A 24060-nucleotide genomic window follows, 5' to 3' on the forward strand; every position below is an offset into this window, starting at 1 on the left:
CTGCTCAGTTCAGGAATCACTGAACAGAGCCAATTAGAGCTGTAAAAGGTACTCAGCTGAATTTTGTTTAACATCCATAAGAAAGTCTCTGCAAACATTTGCTATAGTTTCTGAGGTCTCATCCGGAAGGAATTTTACTTGCAACAGTCTTAGAAGCAATCCTTTTTCATGAGAAAAATATTTCACAAGGGAAGGGAAGTGATTTGTCCTTCCCAGCTGTCTACTGGGCGGCCCCTCTCAGAGATGAAACCCCACACCTTGTTAGGGAACCACTGACCGAAACTGCCCGCCTTGGCCAAGCACGGTAATAACCACTTGCATGAGTTGTCTCATGACAGGAGGTCCTGATAAACAACACGGTGCTTGCGGGAGAATTCAGGAGGGGCCAAAACGAGGGAGGAGACGCCAGTCGGTAATATGTCCTGCCAACCTCCCACAAATCCTCATGCTAGAAGCCACCCTGGCGGAGAGATGCGTGCACCACCAGGAATGACCCAGAGTCAGACCAAATACGCGTACAAGCAAGATGCTTGGCCAGAAACAACCCGGAAACTAATCCCATCACCATAAACCTTGAGACTGCGAGCCACGTGGCAGAGCCGTTCTCCTGGGTTCCCTCACCCTGATGCTCTCCGCCGGGGCACCCCCTCCCAACAAAGTCTCTTGCTTTGTCAGCACATGTGTCTCCTTGGACAATTCATTTCTGAGTGTTAGACCTCACTCTTGGGCCCTGGAAGGGGACCCCTTCCAGTAACAACTTGAGTTTACTCAAGGCTCAGAGGTGCCCTGCAGTAAAAATTATTTAAAAACCCACACCCCCAGCACCACAAATGCCTAACATTGAGCCAGGGTTTCATTTTCGGGCAGAGGACAGGTTCCAGCCACTGTCGGCCGCACGGTGGCCTGTGAGTCACTTCCACTCCCCTGGGCCCTGTGATTCTCATCTAATGCCGATGACCACACCCTCCTCTTTCAGAGGCTGGGGGATGAGCTGCCAAAACCTGGGCTCTGGAGACAGATGAAAGCGGGCTCATCGACAGGGAGGGAAGTTGCCCACGTTCTCGCTGCTCTGCCCGGACGTGGGATTCTCCCATTGTCTGGGCAGCTCTGGGTCTCGCTGCCTTTGCTTGCTCAGAGAGAAGGGTGGAGGACGGGGGCTGCCGGACTTTGACGCTGGACTGGCCAAGTGCACCGAGGGCAGGATGACGGGAGGGGCAGGTGTCGACTATGACCGTCCCTCTTGCCTGATCTGGGACCCTGAAGGGTGGCTGACGTCCCTCTTCTTTTGTGGACTCATAAACACAGAGGGGCTGTAAGTAGGAGATTTTCTGATGGGTTTTCTCTCTCCTTAAGGAATACCTCCTTCTGGAAAGGATTATACACACTTCCTTTCAGCCAGAAAATGATCATCAGTCTGCTCATCTCCTTTCCTCTCCTGAGCAGGGAGAGAATCAGGGCGTCTCAGAGCAGTTTCTTCCCCCATCCAGCCTCTGATTCTCCCCATCTCAAAGCAGGGTGGATGGTGTAAGATATCCAAAGTCAAATTCGGGGAGGCGGGTTTATCCCCTCCTCCTCCTTAGCCTCTCCCAGTCTAATCACTTGCCACATGCCGCTGGCCAGCCTGCCTTTGACATCTCCCCCCAGGCCCTCCTTTCCTCTAACTACCCTCCCGCAGCTTCCTCCCTGGTCCCTCTGAGTCCAGGCTCTCCCCAAAGGCACCCTCCTGTCCCGAGGCCTCTCCCTCTCCATCACAGCCCGAGCTCTGTCTTCAGAGTACCGATCACCACCTGAAGTCGTCTCCTTGAACACCGTCTCTTCCCGCTCGACTGTAGGCTCCATCAGCTCAAGGACCTTGGCAGGTGTACTTGGTTCATTGGGATCCTTTGTGCAGCAATGATGCATGTCATATAGCATGTGCTCAAGAAATGCCTGCTGAATATTTCTCGAAGGAAAGGAAGGGTGAATGTATGGAAGAGAAGAAGGGTAAGTGGATGGGAGAGTGAGTAGTAAATGAATGGATGGATAAAGGGTGAATGGATGGAGGGATGGATAGACAAGTATACGGAGGGGTGGATGGAGGGATGGATAGATAAGTGAAAGAATGGATGGATGAGTGTCTGCCTGAAAGTGTGAATAGATGTGTGAAAGAGTAGATGGCTGGGTGAAAGGTTGTAGGGATGGGTGGGTGGGAGAAAAAAAAATGAGCTAAATTTTTCCAAAAGGAACTTCTTTTGCAGACACTCAACCCTCCAAGCTCCAATGAAACAATTTATTGCTAAAGCATAGTGGTGCCAACGGCAGTGTCCTTACTGAGAGGACCAGCCCAACCCCCGTCTGTGAATTGGGGGTCTTCTCCGTCCAAAATGCCAGTGGCTGGCGGGAGACAACGGCTGAAGGGAGGGATGGTTGAAGGAGGGAGTTCACAGTATCTGAGCCTAACTTCTGGGTTCCCTGAGGCTGATTTAGACGGATGATCTAAAGAAGGGGCAGGAATGCACATTTGAGGGATCTTTCTAGAAGCTTGTCTGTGATTCTACAGCAGGCCTTGAGTCACATATCTTCTTTTTTTTTTCTATTTCAAACTGCAGGCTGAAAGTTCTAGAAGACGATAAAAATGGCTGTCAGTGTCATTCATTCAAAGAGCACCCTTTAAGCCCCTACTGTGTGATAGGGACGCGAGATACCACCACGAACAAGAGGAACAAGAAGACTTTGCTGGGCTTACAATGTGGAGGAGAAGCGTGGAGACACGACAGATTAAACACATGCTTCCCTCCAGAAGGCGACAAGGGGAGGCCTCGGCATCTGAGAGGCAGTGATGAGAAGGAGCCGGTCATGCAAAAACGAAGGGCAGGGACCTCCCTGGTGGCGCAGTGGTTAAGAAACCGCCTGCCAATGCTGGGGACACGGGTTCGAGCCCTGGTCTGGGAAGATCCCACATGCCACGGAGCAACTAAGCCCGTGCGCCACAACTACTGAGCCTGTGCTCTAGAGCCCACGTGCCACAACTACTGAGCCCGTGTGCCACAACTACTGAAGCCCGTGCGCCTAGAGCTCGTGCTCCGCAACAAGAGAAGTCACCACAATGAGAAGCCCGCGCACCGCGAGGAAGAGTAGCTCCCGCTCACTGCAACTAGAGAAAGCCCGCGCACAGCAATGAAGACCCAACGCAGCCAGAAATAATAAATAAATAAATAAATAAATTAATTAAAAAAGGGGAAAATCGTCACAGACCATGCAAATGGCAAGTGCAAAGGTCCTGAGGTAGGACTGAGCTTGGCCTGGCCTAGAATCTGAGGGGTGGTTGGGCGCTCGGGCCAAGGCAGAGGCAAGATGATCCTCAAGTTACTCCAAAGTCCCTGCGCTCCTTAAGGAGCATCTCTTCATTAAGTTCCTAACCAAGGGACAAACTTGGCACTGAGTAAGTGGTCCCCACAGAGTGAGCTGTAATGATCCTGAAAGGGGCCGTTCGGTCTTTAGCTTTTAAATTTGCATGGTACTGGGGGTGGGGGACAGGGAGGTACTGTAAGACAGGCCAGCACTGACGGGAAGGCTGGACTCACCCACTCGGTAAATATGGGTGGAATATTCATGAGCCAGGCTAGTGATGTGAGTGGGAAACACAGAGATGCAGAAACAGACGTGACGCGGCCCTCACCGCCAGCAGGTGAGCACACTCTGGGGGACCCGGGCAGAAGCAGAGCCCTGGAGGAGAGGGCTAGGAGAGACTTAGCAACCGCCTGGAGGGACAGGGCTGGGGGCAGAGAGGGGTGTGGGAGGGCCCAGAGGTCTCTCAGGACAGCTGGGGGTTGGGGGGACAGAGACTGGGAGGGTGGCAAGCTGGGTGGAGGTCACGCCTTCACTTTTGGAGAGTGTCTGTGATTGAGGCAGGGAGCCTGCTAGGTTACTGAACAAACAAACAAACAACGTCGCATTTTTGGAGCGCTCTGCACCCAGGCACTGTGTGAAGAGCTGGACACACATGTTATCTCGTGGTTTCAGCTCTGGGATGTCAGTTGCAGGGCTGAAGAAGCACCTGTCGTCAAGGTGCTAATGGAAGAAGACCACTGTGGGAGACAGGCTGCCACCCACAAGGATGCTCCTCAAGACTCACGTGGGCCTGCTTCCTCGGCCGTGGCACTGCTGATAGCAGGGCAGCCTGTGTGTCGCACGACAGGGAGGAGCATCCCAGGCCTCGACTCGAGATGCCAGCGGCACCTCTCCCCAGGCGTGACCACCAAAAATGTCTCCAGACGCTGCCAAGTGGCCCCCGGGGGAACACTGCCTCTGTCTGAGAACCGCTGAGTTGGACAGACACTGAGCTTTGAATCCAGACAGACATGTGAGAGAAATGACAACCCCACGGACAGGGGAGGGCCTTGGGGAAGCTTCTCCTCAGAACCCATCCATGCCGCCTCGCCAAAATGAACCGTCAAGTGAACGGAGTTTATAATTTTGACCTTCCACAGATTCCTGTACGCTCTCACTCAGTGCTAAGGGGAGTGTAAAGGAGTGAGTACAGCCCCCGGGCAGAGCAATCTGCTTATCGCCTTCAAGAGAAATCCATCCTCAGGCCTGTGTGCACACGGGTGTTCAAGGTGTTTTGTCTGGAAAACAAAACCCTGGCAAAGCAAGCAAACACCCAGCCACTGGCGTTATAAAGAGCATCCTTCATCTCCACCATGGAAGAGCTGCAAGACTGTGGGGGAAGGAACCAAACAGTATGAATTGCCCTTCCCCATTATCCCAAGGAATGGCCATATGGGCTCAGTGGAACAGCAACGAAAAAGGCAAAAGGACCAATACAGCCCCTTTTATAAAGGTGTGGAATGTTGTGTCACTGTGTCCGTCCACGTGTTGTACTGTGTGGCCTTTCTAGTTCCTGGGCATTAGCTCCCCTAATTCCCGTATGTGTGTGCTTACTGTAGTCAAACATTAGAGTACACACACACACACGAGCAAGGTGAGGCACTGGACACAGAGCCAGGGGTTTTGGTGGGGGAGAGATGGGGTTTTTGGGGGGGGACCCAAAGGAAAGCAGAGACTGCAGGTGGATGGGTAGAGGGATGGAGGGATGAGAAAAGGGACAGAGAAAGACAGAGAGAGACTGACAACACCTCGGTGCTAACTTCCAGGCCCCGAATCCAGTCACACCTAAAGCTTCCCCCTCGGAATATTCTAGTGACAAGGGCCAATCGACTGCTCTTTTCCTTAAAGCCAGTTTTGAGTCGAGTTCCTGCTACTTGTGCTACTTGTGATGCCCGGGGGCTGGAAGGTTCAAGAATCCTGTGGAAAAAGGCAGCAGCTCACTGGGAAGTTGGCCCCTGGAGTATAAACATCAAATGGCATCGGTGGAAACAGCGGTGGGAGCTGGGGAGAGGGTTAAGCCTCACGAACTCTTCCCACTGGGACGCACCTAGGGTACCACCTGGAGGTCCAAGGGGTCGTAGGCCGACACCCGCAGATCCTGCAGCAGGGCTTTCAGATTGTTCCTCAGGGCGGTGTAGGGCGGCTTCTCCTCGTACTTGAGGGCCATCACCACCTTCAGGTACTCCTGCAGGGTCTCTGTGGTCAAGACACGGGAGGAGCCTGAGAGGGGTACCCAACCCAGAGCCTGAGGGGCTCTGCCTAGAGGGTCTCAGCCGTGGTGCCCATTTGCTCAGTGCTTCCTCTGTGCCCGGCACTGCCACGACCACTTAAGATTTAAATTGTTTTTTTTGGAAAACATCAAACATAAGCAACAGGAGAGCGGTACCATGAACAGCAGCGTACCCGTCACCCAGTCTCATCAGCTGTCAACTCATGCCCATCTTGTTTCATCAAAACCCCTACCCCTTCCCCCTCCTGTATTGTTTTAAAGCAAATCCAGGCTGATTATACGATTTTATCTCTAACTGTTTGGTGGGTATCTCTAAATGGGAGCCAGCAAGCTTTTACTGTAAAGTGCCAGATAATAAATATTTTTGGCTTTGTACGCCGGGAATCTCTGTGGCCAGGACCCAATTCAGCTGTTCTCCCACAAAAGGCCCACGGAAGGCAGGAAGCCAATGGGCGTAGCTATGCACCAAGACTACTTTATTTATGGACTCTGCAGCTTGAACTTCAGACAGGTTTCACGTGTCACAAAGTGTTCTTCTCTTGACTTTTTTCCCCAGCCATTTCAAAATGTAAAACAATTCTTAGGGGAATTCCCTTGCAGTCCTGTGGTTATGACTCCGCGCTTCCACTGCAGGGGGCATGGGTTGGATCCCTGGTCAGGGAACTAAGATCCCGCAAGTCAGTGTATGCGGCCAAAAAAACCCCACAAAAACTTAGTTCAGTGGCTTACAAAACCAGGCTGGCTGCCCCAGGGACGGAGTTTAAAAGATAGAGGCTGGGGCTTCCCTGGTGGCGCAGTGGTTGAGATTCCGCCTGCCGATGCAGGGGACACGGGTTCGTGCCCCGGTCCGGGAAGATCCCACATGCCGCGGAGCGGCTGGGCCCGTGAGCCATGGCTGCAGGGCCTGCGCGTCCGGAGCCTGTGCTCCGCAATGGGAGAGGCCACAACAGTGAGAGGCCCGCGTACCGCAAAAAAAAAAAAGATAGAGGCTGTTTTAAAAGATAAAGCCTTTTTGTTGTTTGTTTTCCCTAAATAGCACAATGCCATTATTACACTTTTTAAAAGTGCCAATTATGAAACCAATAATCATAATGGCTCCCACTTGAGCAATGTCTGTCTCAGGCTGGCTCTGAGCACGTTTTTTTTTTTTTTTTTTTTTTGTGGTACGCGGGCCTCTCACTGTTGTGGCCTCTCCCGTTGCGGAGCACAGGCTCCGGATGCGCAGGCTCAGCAGCCATGGCTCACGGGCCCAGCCGCTCCGCGGCATATGGGATCCTCCCAGACCGGGGCACGAACCCGTATCCCCTGCATCGGCAGGCGGACTCTCAACCACTGCGCCACCAGGGAGGCCCCTGAGCACGTTTAATTAGGGCTGCAGCAGAAACTAAGGCAGTAACCCTGGGCCCGGTTCTACACTGAATTCTCGGGACAAACCTCGGGAGGTGAGGGCTATTATTGGCCCCATTTTACACGTGGGGAAGCGGAGGCTCAGAGAGGCTGGTAAACCTGGGGCTGAACTTCCTTCTGGCCCCGCCCACCCCAAGCCCGGCCCCACCAGCCCCACTGGTGCCACCAGCTCCACTTCCCTGTGACTGGCTTAGAATCAGCAAAGCTGCAATAAACTAACCGTGGGGCTCCTTGGTTTGTTTTTTGTTTTTTGTTTTTTTGGCCATGCTGGCAGGCGCAGCTTGCATAATCTCAGTTCCCCGACCAGGGATTGAACCTGGCTGGGCCCTCGGCAGTAAAAGCCTGGCATCCTAACCACTAGACAACCAGGGAACTGTCAATGGGGCTCATTCTTACGGAGCAAGAGCCCGAGGCTGGAGGGGAGAGTGACTTGAGCAGCAGAGACATGATCTGAATCCAGGGATTTCAGGTAATTAAAAAATGAGTCCTTACAGAGCTGGAGGGGATAAACTATCCTTTTCCGGCTGTCTTTCTGCCTCATGTTTGGAGAGCAATGTAGACGTCGTATAGCAGGGACGCTGGAAAAAACCACTCCCCCAAACAAAACAAAAACAGCCTCAATCTCCAGTAATAGGGGTTGGCTTTAAAAATGATGGTTTACATGAAAAGATGCTCAACATCGCTAATTATTAGAGAAATGCAAATCAAAACTACAATGAGGTTATCACCTCACTCCGGTCAGAATGGCCATCAGTGAAAAGTCTACAAATAATAAATTCTGGAAAGGGTGTGGAGAAAAGGGAACCCTCCTACACTGTTGGTGGGAATGTAAAGTGGTGCAGCCACTATGGAGAACAGTATGGAGGTTCCTCAGAAAACTAAAAATAGAGCTACCATGTGAACCAGCAATCCCACTTCTGGGCATATATCTGGAGAAACCTCTAATTCAAAGTCATACACACACTCCAGTATCCACAGCATCACTATTTAAAGTAGGCAAGACAGGGGAGCAACGTAAATGACCATTGACAGATGAATGAATAAAGAAGACGTGGCATATATATATATACAATGGAATATTACTCAGCCAAAAAAAGAATGAGACAATGCCATTTGCAGCAACATGGATTATCAAACTAAGTGAAGTAAGCCAGGCAGAGAAAGACAAATATCATATGATATTGCTTATATGTGGAATCTAAAAATAAAAAAACAAATGAAATGGTAAACAAAACAGAAATAGAGATATAATTAGAAATACATTTTATAATATAAAATATAAATATAAGATGTATTTCTAATTATAACCCATTACTCACATACATATATATGAGTATAAATATGTATCACTGAAGATATGGCATTTCCTTAACTTCTGTAAGGCATTCATATTTTTTGTCTGTTTTTTAATTTTTAAAAATCCTGTTTTTGACCCGTTAAATGGATTTCAGGACTAATGAGTCAGAACTGTAGTTTTAACTGACATTAAGTGTATTATACCACAATTAAAGAGAAATACCCGTAAAATTCTACAAGTATTGACACAGAAATCTCTAAGGTATCATCTTAAATGAAAAAGTACATCAGAGACCAATATACGTAATATGATTCCATTAAAAACCCCCACACGTTATGTGTGTGTGGTTGCATGTGTGTGTGTGTTGCTGTTATTATTGTTCAGACACACTTCTGAAATTTGGGGGAAGATTTCTGTTTTTCTACAAGGGGCACAAATACATGTGTGATTTGGAAAACTCAAAGAAGGAAAATAGAGGGGTGTAAAGAGAGGCATCCCCGGGATGCGCCTGAGCCCCGGTCCCTCCACGGCCCCCGCCTGTTCCCTCCCCTTGGGACATACCTGAGGTATTGATCCAGCGACTGCACTGTCCCACGAGGCCTTCTGGGTGGTCAAGAAACCTGAGAGAACAGAGGTACATGTGAAAGGCCTTTTAGGGAAGGAGAGCAACCTTCTGAAACAGGATGTCTGGTAGATGTGCCCTAGTTCTCATTATTCACGGTAGTTATGCCTTGGACACTGAAGGAGCGAATTCTGAGCCAGGAGTTTACCAGAAGCATAGCTTCCAATCGCAACATTTTTACCAGCTGATCAATACATCACCTGGTTTTACCTGTGTGCCTAAAGACATCTTATTTAATATAATGTTGATTCATTCACATGGATCTCTGGTCCAACAGCACTATAGTTCACACCTGAAGGATGCTCATCTCACACACGTATTTCCTTGCGCTTAGCACTTCATCACTATGCTTGGGGCCATTTTAAACAGCAAAATCCGCCCCCAAAAGCATAAAAGTGTGGAAAATGTGGCACTAAGCAGACCACATGAAGGACACTTGTGAGCTGAAACAAGAAGGCAGAGTGTCGCCTTGTTCAGCCTCGGCTAGGATCATGTGCATCGGGCCACTCAATTTTCTCCACTCTGCGTGTCTGAGAATGACTTTGAAAGCCATTCAAAGTATTGATTTTGGGGTTACAAATACATTTCAGTGAAGAGGTCAATTCACAAACACAGAATTTGTGAACAATGAGGATCAACTATCTATCTGTCTATCCACACACATATTTGTATACATACACATGTATAAACACACAGACACACACACACACCCTCTTGGACCACTCAAGAAAAATTAAAGTTGGGGGGAAGGGATAAACTAGGAGGTTGGGATTAACATATACACACTACTATATATAAAATAGATAACCAACAAGGACCTACTGTATAGCACAGGAAACTACTCAATATTTTGTAATCATCTATAAGGGAAAAGAATCTGAAATAGAATATATATATGTTCACATATATATTCATACATATCCATATACATATAACTGAATTACTGTGCTGTATAATGAAACTAACATGCTGGGGACCTTCCTGGTGGCACAGTGGTTAAGAACCCGCCTGCCAATGCAGGAGACACGGGTTTGATCCCTGGTCCGGGAAGATCCCACATGCCGGGGAGCAACTAAGCCCATGCGCCACAACTATTGAGCCTGCGCTCTAGAGCCTGTGAGCCACGACAGCTGAGCCCTCATGCCACAACTACTGAAGCCCGCGTGCCTAGAGTCCATGCTCCGCGACAAGAGAAGCCACCGCAATGAGAAGCCCGCACACCGCAACGAGGAGTAGCCCTGCTCTCTGCAACTAGAAAAAGCCCGCATGCAGCCACAAAGACCCAACGCAGTCAAAAATAAATAAATAAAATAAAATTATTTTTAAAAAAAACTAACATGCTATCGTAAACCTACCTCAATTAAAAAAAAAAAGCAAGAAAGAGAAATGAAAGTTCATCCACTTCCTTGGCTCCATCCTCAGAGTCCTGGCCTCTTGTATCTTCCTCTGGCCTGGACCACCAGGCTGGCTCCCCACTGTCCACCCAGGCATGGGGTGCTATCCTCCCCTTCCCCGCCCCGCAGCCCACAAGTCCCCAAGCCCCACCTTCCTGCTCCCCAGCACTCTCTGCCCCATCCCCCACTCTGTCCATGGCTCTAAGCCCAGCTCAGGCCTCACCCTTTCTCCCTGGACCCCAGCCTCCTCCCCAGCTTTCCATGCACCGCCCCCCACAGCCCCAGAGAGTCTTTCTATGCGCAGAGTGGACCCTGCCCCTCCCTGATCGCAGCCCTCCTGTGGTTCCCCAGTGCCCTGTTGGGAAACCTCTGGCAGCAAAGCCACCAGCCCCTGTGGCTTTGCCTCCCTGACTTCCTCCCTCCATCTCATACTCCAGTCACACCAAACTCCTTCTAGCCCAACCAGATCACACATCCACCCACATCCCCTGGCCTCTGTACATATGGCTCCTCTGCCTTTGGCAGCCTTTCCCCACCTTGACCCCCAGTGAGTGGCTGCTCTCCCTTCTGGACATTGCTTGAGGGCTGGTCCCCTGGAAGCTTCCCCTGGACCCCTGCAGGTGGAGGAAACGGATCCCTGCCGAGTGTCTGCACACCCTGCGCATAGGTCCACGGATCCCCTACAGCAACTCTCATATGTGCACAAGGAGGGCTGGGTCTGACCCTTGTCTCTCCCCAGCAGCCTCAGGATGTATGTGGTAAATGACTGAGCGAGCAAGCGAGTGAGGGCAGAAAAGGGCTGTGCCAGCCTCAGGACACTGTAAATGGTGTGAGCAATTCTCCCATCACAGGCTGTCACTGTGTTCGTGGGACCTCCCCGCCCAGGGGAAGCCTTGAGAGCAGGGACCAACTCTGACCGGAGTGTGTGCTTTCCCTGCTGGGGGCCTTGCACAACAGAAAGCCATGGGGAATCAAATCGCCTCTCCTCTTTCTTTTATTCATTCATTCTGTCATGAACCAGAACTTAAAAAAAAAAGAATACATATTTGCTAAGTGAATGGAAAAAAGCCACGCACACCAGTAAGACGTCGGAGAGGACAGGTTAGGGCTCCAGAAAACGTGCATGTGGCAACACTGCCCCCTTGTGGGCCCTTTGGTTACTGCCTCAAGTCAACCGACAGAGGCTGGGCTGGGGGTGTCTAGAATGAGTCCCACATCACCACTGATGCTCCCTGTGGAGCATCTTCATGTTCCCCGCCCTCCCTCTGTGATCGTGGCTGGGATCTGGGGTTCTGGAAGGAACTCTTACTTATTCTGAAGTCACTGATATGAAAGTGTTTACTAAGGCTTATTTTATTTACTCTGTGTCCGACTTGGCAAGGGCAGAGACTCTTACTGAAGCACGTCACAGTCACATTTGTTTAACTCCTATTAAGGGGAAGGTGGGAGAGAGGTGAAAAGGGAGATACGACTCTTCTTAGGAGTTAGAGGAGGTAGGGGGAGGGAGGGTCCAACCCAGTGGAGCCTCAGGAAGCAGGTTCAGAATGTACGAATGAACGAACAGGGAGTTCACCCATGTGACATGCTGCCTACCCAGAAATCCTGCCTCCCCTTTGTCTGCCTGGGAAACTCCTCGGCAGACCGAGTCAGGCGTCTCTTGGGTAAGGGCTCCCAGGGGCCCGAGGCCAGGTCACGTGCCTCCCCTCTGCTCCCAAAATGCTCCGGGGCTGCCTCCACCCTCACAGGCACCGCTCACTTCCTGCCCGCGTGTCTCCTCCCGGCCTGGGAACCTCCAAGGCTGGGGCTGCCTCTGCCTGACCCATGTGCCCACACGGAAGCTCAGGCCTGGGTGTGAAGAAGGTTCACGCCTTCTTTCCTTAGTCGTTCATCCATCCTGCAACTATCTCATGAGCACCCACAACGTGCCAAGCGCTGTACTGAGAACAACACGGTGACAAGAGAGCTGACGCGGTCCCTGCCTTCAGAGAAATCTGACTAGAGGGGGCACTGCGGAGGAGTCCGCTACCTGGCGCCCAGTGTCACTTCTCCCCTGTGATGGCAGAATCCCAGAGGTCGGCAGCCACAGGATGGAGACATTTCCCAGCCCCCACTGCAGCTTGGGGTGGCCACGTGACCAAGAGACGTCATTTCCGGTCCTGCCCTCTAAAAGCAACGGGTGTCAGTAGCACTAGACCTTGCACCCAGTATAAGGGGGGCTGAGGTACCCCACAACACTTGGTCTCCTACCTTGGGGCTGTTAGTGAGAAGGAAGTAAAGATCTACCTCGTTTGAGCCGCAGTCTTTCGGGGTCTCCTCGTAAGAGCAACTCAGCCTCGTCACTAACACAGCAGAGTGCTTCAAGGAGCAGTTCACAAACTTCAGCCTCACTTAACCGCTTTAGCGGCTGGGCTGTGGGCTCCAACTACTTGTGTTGCTAATTCTGTGACTCGTTTTCACCTGGCTTCAATGCAAAAATGGATAACTACTGGAAAACCAGAAAATAAGTGCAGAAAGAAATTAAGAAAGCAGGGAGGGCTTCCCTGGTGGCGCAGTGGTTGAGAGTCTGCCTGCCGATGCAGGAGACAAGGGTTCATGCCCCGGTCTGGGAAGATCCCACATGCCGCGGAGCGGCTGGGACCGTGAGCCACGGCCGCTGAGGCTGCGCGTCCGGAGCCTGTGCTCCGCAACGGGAGAGGCCGCAACAGTGAGAGGCCCGCGTACCGCAAAAAAAAAAAAAAAAAAAAAAAAGGGAAATGGGCGGAAATGGGCTCATGTTCTGGCAGGTTCTGGTGCAGAGGAAACGTGGGAGCTGAAGGCTGCTCTCTCTTTCTCTGTCTCTTCGTCCTTCAGCAGAGATGTTGGGGCATATTAGCACCAAAGTGGGACCTCCTACTTGCCTCACTGCCTTTCTGGAGGTGATTCATCTGTCACTACTGCCATTAGACCTGCCCTGGCCTTTAAATCTAAAAGAGCAGGCATGCCCACACCCTGACAGCCCCCCTGACGGCCCCCACTGTCTGACCCCTGCCATGCTGTGTGTTTCACTACCTCTGTACTGTCTATCTCCCCCATTAGAACACGAGCTCCCTGAGGGCAGGGATGTTTGTCCTAGTTACTCCTGTATCCTCAGGCCCTGGAACAGAGCCTGGTGCATGGGAGGTGCTCAATGAGTATTTGGTGACTGGAGGATGGTAGCATCCAAACACCACCAATCCACGTGCGATAAGCCTCCCATACTTGGGAGATACTAGCTTCCAGGTGAAAGGGCCTCCTCTGGAGTCAAATGACCTGGGAGCAACTCTAATCAGCTGTGTGACCTGGTCTGACCACCTAAGCTCTCTGTGCTTTCAGATCATGAGAGCACTTACCTCAGAGCTGCTCTGAGGATGACACAGGGGAGCACTGGGCGCACTGCCCGGCACACGAAAGTATACAATAAAGGTCAGCCGTGAACAGGTCATCACGGGCGGGCCCACGTGACGGGCGTTCCCTCCTCTGAGCGTGAACAAGCAGGAGACCTGACGCAGTGGGGGTGAGGGAAGGGCTCCCTGGGGAGTGACGGCTAAGCTGAAACCTGAAGGAGGGTGAGATTTGGGGCATGGCATCTGGGTGTGCGTTCGATCGGCATAAATTAAACATAACATATTTCAAACACAACCTATTTTTCAAGGACACAGCTACATCTAAAATTAATTGAGGAGAAGCACTGAGCTTCTTTAACAATGTAAAGTTTAAAAAATAGAGCACTGAGTGAAAGAAAGAAAGAGAATGAAATTTAGAGCACAGTACCATTTATGCAAGTTAAATACACTCATCACATGTTGTTTAAGGACATAGACGTGTCTATACAAACTTATTTGAAAGCAGTAGTCAGAAGCAGTAAAGTTGATGCACGTGTAATAATGGGGTTAAAGTGTTGAGTGAAAAAAGCCAGAAACAGGTGAGATTCAGAACAGAATACCATTTATGTGAGTCAGATACACACAGTGCCACCACCGTCATGCAAGTGTAAGGATACAAGTACATTTACACAAGCATATCGGTAGGACATATATTCAGCAAGTATGTGTGTCCACAGTTGAGAGAAGGAAGTTGGGGGGTAATAAAGGGGGCAAAAGAAAATGAGAGAGAGGCTCAGCACGAACCAACACCACAGCACGCTGAGAGCTGAAAAGTATGACAGACTCAGTGCTGTTCCCTGGGGAGTTCTCCCTCTTCCCACTCTGCTCGCTTTTCCTGGATAATCTCTCATCCTCTCCCAGGGCTTCTGCTGACAATTCCTGAGACACTGCTGGGGTCTAAGGCTCCGCTTGGGACTTCAATCCTGCGCTTCACGTGGGAGAGCCAACCATCTCCTGGATGGCCCCTCCTGGATGACTCCTCCTGGGGCAACTCTCATGGCCCAAGCCTATACCAGATCTTGAATCCCAACGTGTGGACCTGCACAGCTTCCCTGTGTCTAGCCACCTACTGTCCTTGGTGCTGAAGACTAAAGCCCCTGTGCTGGCTTCCCTCCGCGCCCAGCTGCCCTCTGTCCTTGGTGCTGAACCGCACACTCAGCAGCACCTCCCTTGGCACCGAGGCGCCCTGTGTCCTTGGTGCTGGGCATCTAAAACAGAACCAGCAGGACCGGGCGCTTTTACATGCACAGGTGAGGGAAGCATGTAAAAGAGGCCAGCGTTGCCAGACGCCGAGGCAGGGCCCAGGCCAAAGTGCTCAGGTTGCCTGTGTGTTCCCGTGGGAGTGAAGGACTCACGGTGTCCTGTACACTGTGAGCATTTTCTACAGGCCAGGCTCTGTGCTGAGTGCTGTGTACCTGACTCCCCCGAATCCTTCCACAGCCCCCTGAGGTGGGTGCTAATAGGATCCCACCTGATGGAGGACACTGAGGCTTGTGGAGGTTAAGCTGCCCACCCAACACCCTGCAGCAGTGGGGCTGAAGTCTGACCCCAGGCAGTGTGGCCCCAGAACCCACGCCCCTGTCTGCTGGAATGGACGGAAGAGCAGATTCCAGAGAACTGCAGAGGCCTTGCCTCTGCCCGATGCCGCCTCCCCCTCTTTTCTGTTCCCTGTTGGGTTCTGAGCTTCAGTTCCCCCCTGCAGGGGTGCTGGGCCAGTGCCGGGCTCTGCTGACCCCCAGACTCACTTCTGTTTCAGCCTCATGATATCCTCGGTGTTGGGAAGGCAGTTTGTCCACGGCAGGGTCCCATAGAGCCACTTCAGCAGACAGTAGCCCAGGGTCTGGAGGTCACTGCGGCGGGAGGGCGCTGAGGAGGGAGGGGAGGAGGTGGCGGCTCAGTCCAGATGTCCCGCTCACTGACACGCCCCCCCTTCCTTTCTCTCACAGACTCAAGCGTGGGCTCACACACTCGGCCACCCAAACATACAGGCTCCCGTCTGTTCATTCACTTCTCACTCACCGACTCTCAGTCCCTCGTGGGTCTCTCAATTACTCATTCACTCCCGCAGCCATCCCTTCATCCCTGCTTTCACTAGCTCACTCCCTCATCTACTTGTCTTTCATTCATGCACCTATTTGTTCAATGAGTCCTCAGAGCCCTGTGTGCCAGGCCCCTTCCCACATTCTTAAAACACAGAGAAGAGTTTGGTTGGGTCCCAGCCCTTGACAGTCCAGTGGAGAGACAGTCATAGCATGGGATCCCCTGGGTTATAGAGGAGACACAACAGGGCATGAGGGAACACAGAAGGATGGGCACTGAACTCAGCCTCACTCAGCAGGGGTGGGCAAAGGAGACAGCGGGGTTTGATTTTTCTTATGCTTCCTAAATCACATGATGTAGACAACACTCCATATAAGCATTCAACAAACACTGAGAGTTGACTGTGCCAGACCTTTGCCCTCTGGTGCTGGAGGCACAGGTACCGTCGCTTCCCTGGGGGAGCTCAGTGTAGTGGGAGGATGCGCGCAGGCACATGGATGGTCATGATATCAAGGGGTTTGGGAAGGAGAGGCCGAGACCTCCTCAAGGAATCTTCTCCTCAAAGTGCTCTCTTCTCTCCCCATACACCTTCCTTGGATAATTTTATTCCCATCCCTGGGCTTCAACTGACAACTCCTGAGATACTGCTGACATCTAAGTCTCCATCCAGACCTCGCTCCTGTGCTGCTGACATGGACAGCCAACTGCTTACTCAACAGCCCCTCCTAGATGACTCCTGGGCAACTCTCACGTTCCAAGTCTACACAGATCCTAACGTGAACCTCTGGAGCTGCAGGGCTTCCCTGCAGTCAACTGCTCACTGCCCTTGGCGCTGGACTACTGCCCCACGACGCCCTCATGCGTGTGGGCGCTATCCATGGTTCTGAATCCCTACGGTGGCTCCCTGGCTCAGCCCGACTCCTGTGTTTGGCCATCTGCTGTCCGTGGCTGTGAAAACCTACAACTGCCCTTGTCCGAGAAGCATGTCTCCATGGTCCCGAACCCCTTCTCTGGCCTCTTACCACAGCCCTTGTGCAGGTCCATGCTAATGAACTCAAGGTCCCCCTCATGTGGGCTCCTGCTGCCTTCGGTGTACGCCACGTGTCTGCCACCTGGCGAATAGCGGAAGGTGAAGCCGTAGCCTGCCAGGGTCACCTGTGTGGACGTGGGGAGAAGCCATACAGTTTGAAGGTTAGGAGCTTGGATTCTGGAGTCAGAGATTTCGATCGTGGGTGCAACTTGAAACATAATGCCGAACAGTACACAAGGGTGTGAAAAGAACACAAACCACTGTCCCCATCACTGCTCAGCCCCCCTAAACCCACTGTCCGGAAGTAACCACTAATATAGATTCTTATGTGTTATTTCAAATCATTTTCTTTAAATAATCAGTAAACACATGTGGTCCGGGAGGGGGCTCTAGTTTCCCACACATGGATCACACTCTACCTCCTGCTGGGCACACAGCTTACTGCACTTTAACAGTGTATTAACTCTAGAGCCAGACAGACCAGGTTCCAATGCCAGCTTGGCCCTTTACTGGCCATACAACTTTGGGCAAATTATGAAACTTCTCTGTGCTTTGATTTCTCCATTTGTAACATGAAGATAATGATAGTCCTCACCTTGCAGGGTTGTTAGGAGGCTTAACTGAGTTTAAAACCAAAAGTCCTTATCTACTAGACACACAAAGTTAGCCACATCAGCTTCTTAATGGCTGCATTAAAAAAAATTGAATTAATTAATGTCTGCGTTGGGTCTTTGTTGCTGCGCACAGGCTTTCTCTAGTTGTGGCGAGCGGGGGCTACTCTTCACTGCAGTGCACGGCTTCTCACTGCAGTGGCTTCTCTTGTTGCAGAGCATGGGCCCTAGGCACGCAGGCTCAGTAGTTGTGGCGCACGGGCTTAATTGCTCCGTGGCATGTGGGATCTTCCCGGACCAGGGCTCAAACCCGTGTCCCCTGCATTGGCAGGAGGATTCTTAACCACTATGCCACCAGGGAAGTCCCTAATGGCTGCATCTTATTCTGCCGAATGGAGAGTAGACAACTGCTGGCTTTGTCCACGTGAGACCTACATCTTTTTCTTCTGGTCACAGTTTGTGATGGTTAACTTTATGTGTCAGCCTGACTGGGCCACAGGGTACCCAGACATGTAGCCAAAGGTTATTCTGGGTGTGTCTGTGAGGGTGTATCTGGATGAGATGAATATTTAAATCAGCAGACTGAATAAAACAGACTGCCCTCTCTAGTGCGCATGGGCCTCATCCAATCAGTTGAACAGAACACAGAGGCTGAGTGAAAGGAAATGCCTCCTGCCTGACCACTTGAGCTGAACATCAGCCTTTTCCTGCCTTTAGATTTGAACCGAAATATTGGCTCTTCTTGGGTCTCAAGCCTGCCAGCTTTCAGACTGGAAATCACACAATCAACTCTTCTAGTTTTCAGGCCTTTGGACTCTGACTAGCCCACATTATCAGCTCTCCTGGTCTCCAGCTTGCCGGCTGCAGATCTAGGTCCCTAGATCAGCTTCCATAATTGTTTGAGTCAACTCCCTATAATAAATCTCTCTCTCTCTCTCTCTTATATATATACACGCACACACACACACACACACACACACACACACACATACACATTCTATTGGTTCTGTCTCTTTAGAGAGCTCTGACTAATATGGTTCCAGGATTTTTCTCTGGGATCACCCCTCTCCAATTCCAGTCCATGTGTCTGAGGTGGGGCTCACCTGATCTATTTCCACTGGGGTTGCTAAACTGAGAGGATTTGAGCCTCATTTGCTGGTGGTTATTTTGTCACCACAGGGAAGACAGTTTGCCTGATTATGAGCAATGCAAACACAAGAAGAGCCCAGAAATGGAACAGCCAGCTTCCCAATGACAGGGTCTGAGTTCTTAGATTCAGCCATGCTTGAAGCCAGTGAAGTCCTAGATTTTTCCACTCCATGGAGCAATAAATTGCACTTGGCCCTTTTTAAACTTTTTTTTTCTTTTTCTTTTTTGCTTAAGGCATGTTAAATTGGGTTTCTGTCATTAGCAGGAGTAATTACAATTTACTTTAAAATACTAATTAGTACTCTACTGGGAGTATATATTTGAGGTTTTCCAATTTTACTGTCACAATCAATGTTGTCAGGAACATTCTGTACATGTATCTTCGAATATATGGATAAGATACGTTCCTAAAAGAGGACCCGGTGGATCAAAAAACATAGGCATTTAAATTTTGACTGCTATATTCAAATTACCTTCCAAAAAGGTTGCCCATTTCATACTTCCAACAGTATATAAAGAATTCCTAGTTCCTTACATCCTTATCAGCAGGAGATATTATTTTTCTTTTTAATTTTGTTCACCCAAAGGGTAAAAATAGTGTATTTTAAGGGTAATTGCTATGACTATTAGGGAGGTTGAGCATCTTTTCATACATTTAACTAACCTGTGGATTACTTTTTCTACGAACTGCTTTTCCTATCCTTTGTCTATTTTTCTACTAAGTTACGTATCTCTTCTTATTTATTTGAAGGAACTCTTTATACATGATGGATAGCAATTCTTTGTCTGCAATAAGCACTGTGAAATAAATGCAGGTTTTGAGACAGGTGAGATCCTGAGCCCAGAGAGCCCCCAGGATGGGGGAGGACCTGGTTATTACCTGGCAAAAGTCCTCTGGATTCACAAAGATATTCTCAGCTGTCACATTGCCATGAACATACTCATTCCCATGGAGGAACTCCAGGGCATCCAGCTGGGGGGAAGAAAGCAAGCATCTCCATGAGCAGCAGGCTAACACAAAGAGGCTCTGATGCAAAGCTCCGGAGGGAACCCCCACTGTTGGGCCTGGGGTCACGTGGTGCTGCTTGTGATGGGGCTGGGGGTGGTGGTGGCGGTGGTCCAAGCCTGACTACTCCTAGGTGAAGCATCAGGAAGCCCACCCTGACAGCACACCTAAGCATGTCTTCTAATTAGGCTTTTGAAAAATTCAGCATTAAAGCTGATATTTGGTTTTCCATTGACCTCTTATGCCTATCTCTTAGCTGATCTCAGGAGGGGAAGAAGCTGGTTACTTATTGACCCCCCGCAAGAAAGAAAACCCAGCACTCATGTACATCAAAGAGGTTTTTTCTCATTTGCCCTAGGGAGCAGAAATACATTTATTTACATTAAATGAAATACAGTATATTTATATTACAGAAATACAGTAATTCACATTCTGATCTCTAGCTCTGACTTTTCCATTGAGCTCATATATTGAACTGCCCCGGTATTCCTTACATCTTGATTACAACCCAAGCCCCCGTCGACTCCAAGGCTTTACTGCCCACCAAGTTCTGCTTGTTCAAACTCTCCATCCCCACAGCCCAGCTCCTCCTCAGGCCTGGTCCTCTCTGTGCTGACCTCACCCAGCCTCCATCTCACCCCTCCAGCCCGTCCCCACACGGCCCACAGGGTCTTTCTACACCCAGAGCTGACCCTGTCTTTCCCCTATTCCCAATCCTCGCGTGGCTCCCCAGCGCCCTCAGGACAGAGTCCCGGTCCCCCAGGTTGGTGTTCAAGGTCCTGCGTGATCTGGTCACTGCTGAGCTCTCCACACCAACCTCAGCTGTTACCTTTGCCCTCTACACGTCACACTGCAGACACTCTGAGCGTAATGACCTTCAGGACTCACCTGATGTGTCACTCCCTTGCCACTTCCATCCCTCCAGCAATTGACACTGGGTCCTCTTATTCTCCGTCACTTCTAGTCAAAGCACTTTTCACAATCTGTGCACCTGTGATTTAATATCATCCTCTCCCACTAGACGTAAAAACCATGACTGTGCTGCCCCCCATGGTACTCTCAGCCCCTGGGACAGTGTCTGATTCCCAGCAGGGACCTGATAAATATTTAATGAAACAATGGATGAAGGAATGAATGAATGAACAAAAGTCTTGTGCTCTCTCTCCCACACCAGCCTTTGCCTAAGCTATATCCTTGGCCTGGAATGTTCTCCCCATGCATCTCCACTCCTACTCTACCCAGCACCTTGCTATTTCCCACTCTTGACTTAGAAATGACCTCTACCAGGAAGTTCGACTGAGCCCCTCAGTTTAGGCTGGGCCCCTTCCTCCAACTGCTACGGTCTCCTCACGATACTTATCACTCTGGTTTTGTTTTTTTTGTTTTTTGTTTTTGGCCGCGTTGCACGGCATGCAGGGTCTTAGTTCCCCAACCAGGGATTGAACCCGCGCCCCCTGCACTGGAAGTGTGGAGTCTTAACCACTGGACCGCCGGGGAAGTCCCACTTATCACTCTGGTTCTAACAGCCTGGTGTTCAGCTGTCTCGGTCACTGTGCTCGCCCCAGTGCCCAGCAGAGGGAGGTGCGGGCTGAACGAGTCAATGAGCAAACAGACCGATAAACTAGGACCCGGGGGGCTTCCTCTGGATGGGAGCCTGCAACTCTCAGGGACTTACCAGCCGGCAGGCCATCTGGAACACAGACCTCACTGACATCACGTGCTTCGGGGAGTCATCCAGGATCGACTGAAGGCTCCTCCCCAGGATGGGGAACACCAAGAACCTGGAAGACATGAGTGTCCCAGCAAGTGGGAGAGATGACCAGGGGAGGGGATGGAATACAGGCCACCAAGGATGGGGTGTGGCTGGGGGCTACCAGATCCCGGTCCTGGGTGAGATGAAGGGTTCGGATTGGTGGGGGACCAGCCTGGCTCAAGGCTGGGGGAAGGAAGCAACTATCTGGCCAATGGCTCCAGGGTCCCAGCCATGCCTGGGCATGTGAGAGGGAGAGAAAGGAAGGGGCCAGTGAGGCGAGTGGCAAGTGAAGTGACTCACCTGTACTTGTTCTGGTGAACGCCAAAACCGACGCAGGTGGGGATGGCCAGCTGGGGGGTCGAGTGCAGCTTTTTCCACTTGTTCACTGTGGGAGGCAGGGGCCTGAGAGGTTAGGGCCCACCTGGCCCTGCACCCACAATGGACAGCAGCCCGTTCTCAGACCAGAAGCAGAGTGCGCCCGAGCCCAGGCCACACACTGGGTCTCCTGGTTGGTGATGTCGCCTCTGTGGGTGTGTGACAGCGAGGGGGATGGCGAGGGGGGTGACGACAGGGGGTGTGAACATGGGGGAAAGCCCTGACAAATCTGGAGTGAGTGGAAGGGGTAAGAGTGACAGTGTAACCTCTGAATTCCCATGTAGAGCTAATGAGATCGGGGAGTGTCTAAACTGGTCAAGGTGTCACTACATGTACGCCCACCTTCCAGGATCTCAGTTGGATGGTACAGATCCAGCGGTGTGCTGATAAAAGTTTAACAGCTGGCTGTCTGGGGAAAGATAGCCCTGACTTATCGTGTTTGCTGATTTCTGTGGTCTAAATACTTCCCAGTATGGCCAATTTCAAGCTACCAATGTGGTATCATGGAAGACTGAGTTGGAAAGAGAGGCAGTAGCGTGCCCTTACATGGTATTTCCACCACACAGATACAGTGAATGTAAACAACCTCAAGAATATAGATAGTAGGGACTTCCCTGGCAGTCCAGTGGTTAGGACTCTGCACTTCTGCTGCAGGGGGCATGGGTTCAATTCCTGGTCGGGGAACTAAGATCCCACACGCCAAGAGGCATGGCCAAAAAAAAAAAAGTCTAGATGATAGAAAATGTAGACAAATAATTAGGAAGGGATGAGCTTTGAGTATTTATTACCCTTGCTCTTAATTTGGCTGTAAATTGATAAAATTAATTTATGATGGCTATGTTTTATTTATTTATTTAAGATGGCTATGACTGAAAGCTTGGAGGGCAATTTTATTATTTTTAAAAATATTTATTTATTTATTTGGCTGTGCTGGGTCTTAGTTGCAGCACACAGGATCTTCATTGTGGCATGTGGGATCTTTAGTTGTGGCATGCAGGATCTAGTTCTCTGACCAGGGACTGAACCCAGGCCCCCTGCACTGGGAGCGCGGAGTCTTAACCACTGGGCCACCAGGGAAGTCTGATGGCTATGTTTTAATAACTGGCTTGCAGTATTTGTGAAAATTTAATACTTGGCGCTCAAGAGCTGGTATGACGAGCCAGCCTCAGCCCACTGTCCGCTGTCTGTCCTCTGGGGCCTGAGGCCCGAGGGGTGATGGGAGCAAACCTGGGCTTTTAATTTAATCCCCACCCTTCCCACACCTTCAGGGAGAAGCCAGTTGTTTTGACCAAACTGGTACCCCCAACTCTTCCCCCATTTGCCCACTTCCCTGAGGAATACCTTGCAAAGGCTTGGCGGCCCGCTGGAAGAAGTTCTGCTCGTTGAACAAGCGCCCATCCTTGGCATCCTAGTGGAGGAGGACAGGGGAAAAGGCTGTCACACTGGAATCTCTCAGGCAAGGGCTCCAAAGTCATCACTGGCCATGGATTACCCCAGGGTAATGCCAGCAATAACCCAGGTTCCCGAAGTCCTGAACATCAAAACCAAATTCCCTAGGGTGCTCCATGTGAACACATATCAGAGACTTTGAGTCACTGCCCAGGTTCCTTTTCTTTTACAATAGGATCTACAAGTTTTCCCTGGACACACGCCCTTCAGCTAAAAACTACATTTCACAGTCTCCCTTGCAGTGAGGAATGCCCACATGACCAAGTTCTGGCCAATGGGGACATGAGCAGAATAGATACGGGCAACTTCCAGGTTACGCCCTTAAAGGGCTAGGGCAGGCTCTCCCCTTCCTTTTTTCCTGTTCCAATTGGCTGAAATGCAGATGAAATGGTAGGAGGTGGAGCAGCCATCTCAGCCCATGAGACGAACGTTATAGATTGAGGGGCCTGGAGCAACAAGATAGAAGGAAAGTAAGCCCCTGGTTTATGGAACCATCATATCAGCCCTGGACCACTGCCCCAGACTGTTAAATGGAAAAGCAATAAAACATACTTGTTTAAGCCATAACTAACATTGGGTCATTTTTTCCAAGCAGTCAAACCAAATATTTTAATTAAACACAACTAGTACAACTGGGTTCTTCAGAGCGCAGGGTCAAAGAGAACTGGGTTCAAATCTCAGCTCTGTCATTCACTCATTCTTTCTATAAAGCACCTATTATGTGCCTAGTATTGTTCTGGGCATTGTCAATACAGCAGTGAACAAAGCAACTTACATAATGGGCATCCTGGGCAAGCGACCGAGCCTTTATGTCCTCATCTATTAAATGGGAAACACAGTAACCACCCCACAGGTTTGATTATGAAACTCTTAGCCCAGGGTTGGGCACAGGACAGGCTCTCAACAAGCAGGTGCTATCACTCATCT

General features: G+C 50.5%; 1 protein-coding gene across 1 annotated transcript in view; it reads right to left on the minus strand.

Annotated features, from left to right (window-relative positions):
* Positions 1 to 2255: 2255 nt before the first annotated feature.
* The window catches only part of VRK3 (VRK serine/threonine kinase 3), a gene marked incomplete at its 5' end in the record, with an annotated part of 37010 nt that continues 15205 nt past the window's right edge, over positions 2256 to 24060 (minus strand). The window contains 9 exons of the mRNA XM_079723052.1: positions 2256 to 2598; positions 5417 to 5565; positions 8865 to 8923; positions 15466 to 15586; positions 16783 to 16915; positions 19431 to 19523; positions 21232 to 21337; positions 21610 to 21694; positions 23026 to 23092. Of these exons, the coding sequence (XP_079579178.1) occupies positions 5417 to 5565; positions 8865 to 8923; positions 15466 to 15586; positions 16783 to 16915; positions 19431 to 19523; positions 21232 to 21337; positions 21610 to 21694; positions 23026 to 23092 (813 nt within the window). The 3' untranslated portion in view covers positions 2256 to 2598. The remainder of the gene's footprint in view (positions 2599 to 5416; positions 5566 to 8864; positions 8924 to 15465; positions 15587 to 16782; positions 16916 to 19430; positions 19524 to 21231; positions 21338 to 21609; positions 21695 to 23025; positions 23093 to 24060) is intronic.

The sequence above is a fragment of the Hyperoodon ampullatus genome (assembly GCF_949752795.1).
Source record: "Hyperoodon ampullatus genome assembly, chromosome: 18".
NCBI classification, from domain to species: Eukaryota; Metazoa; Chordata; class Mammalia; order Artiodactyla; family Ziphiidae; genus Hyperoodon; species Hyperoodon ampullatus.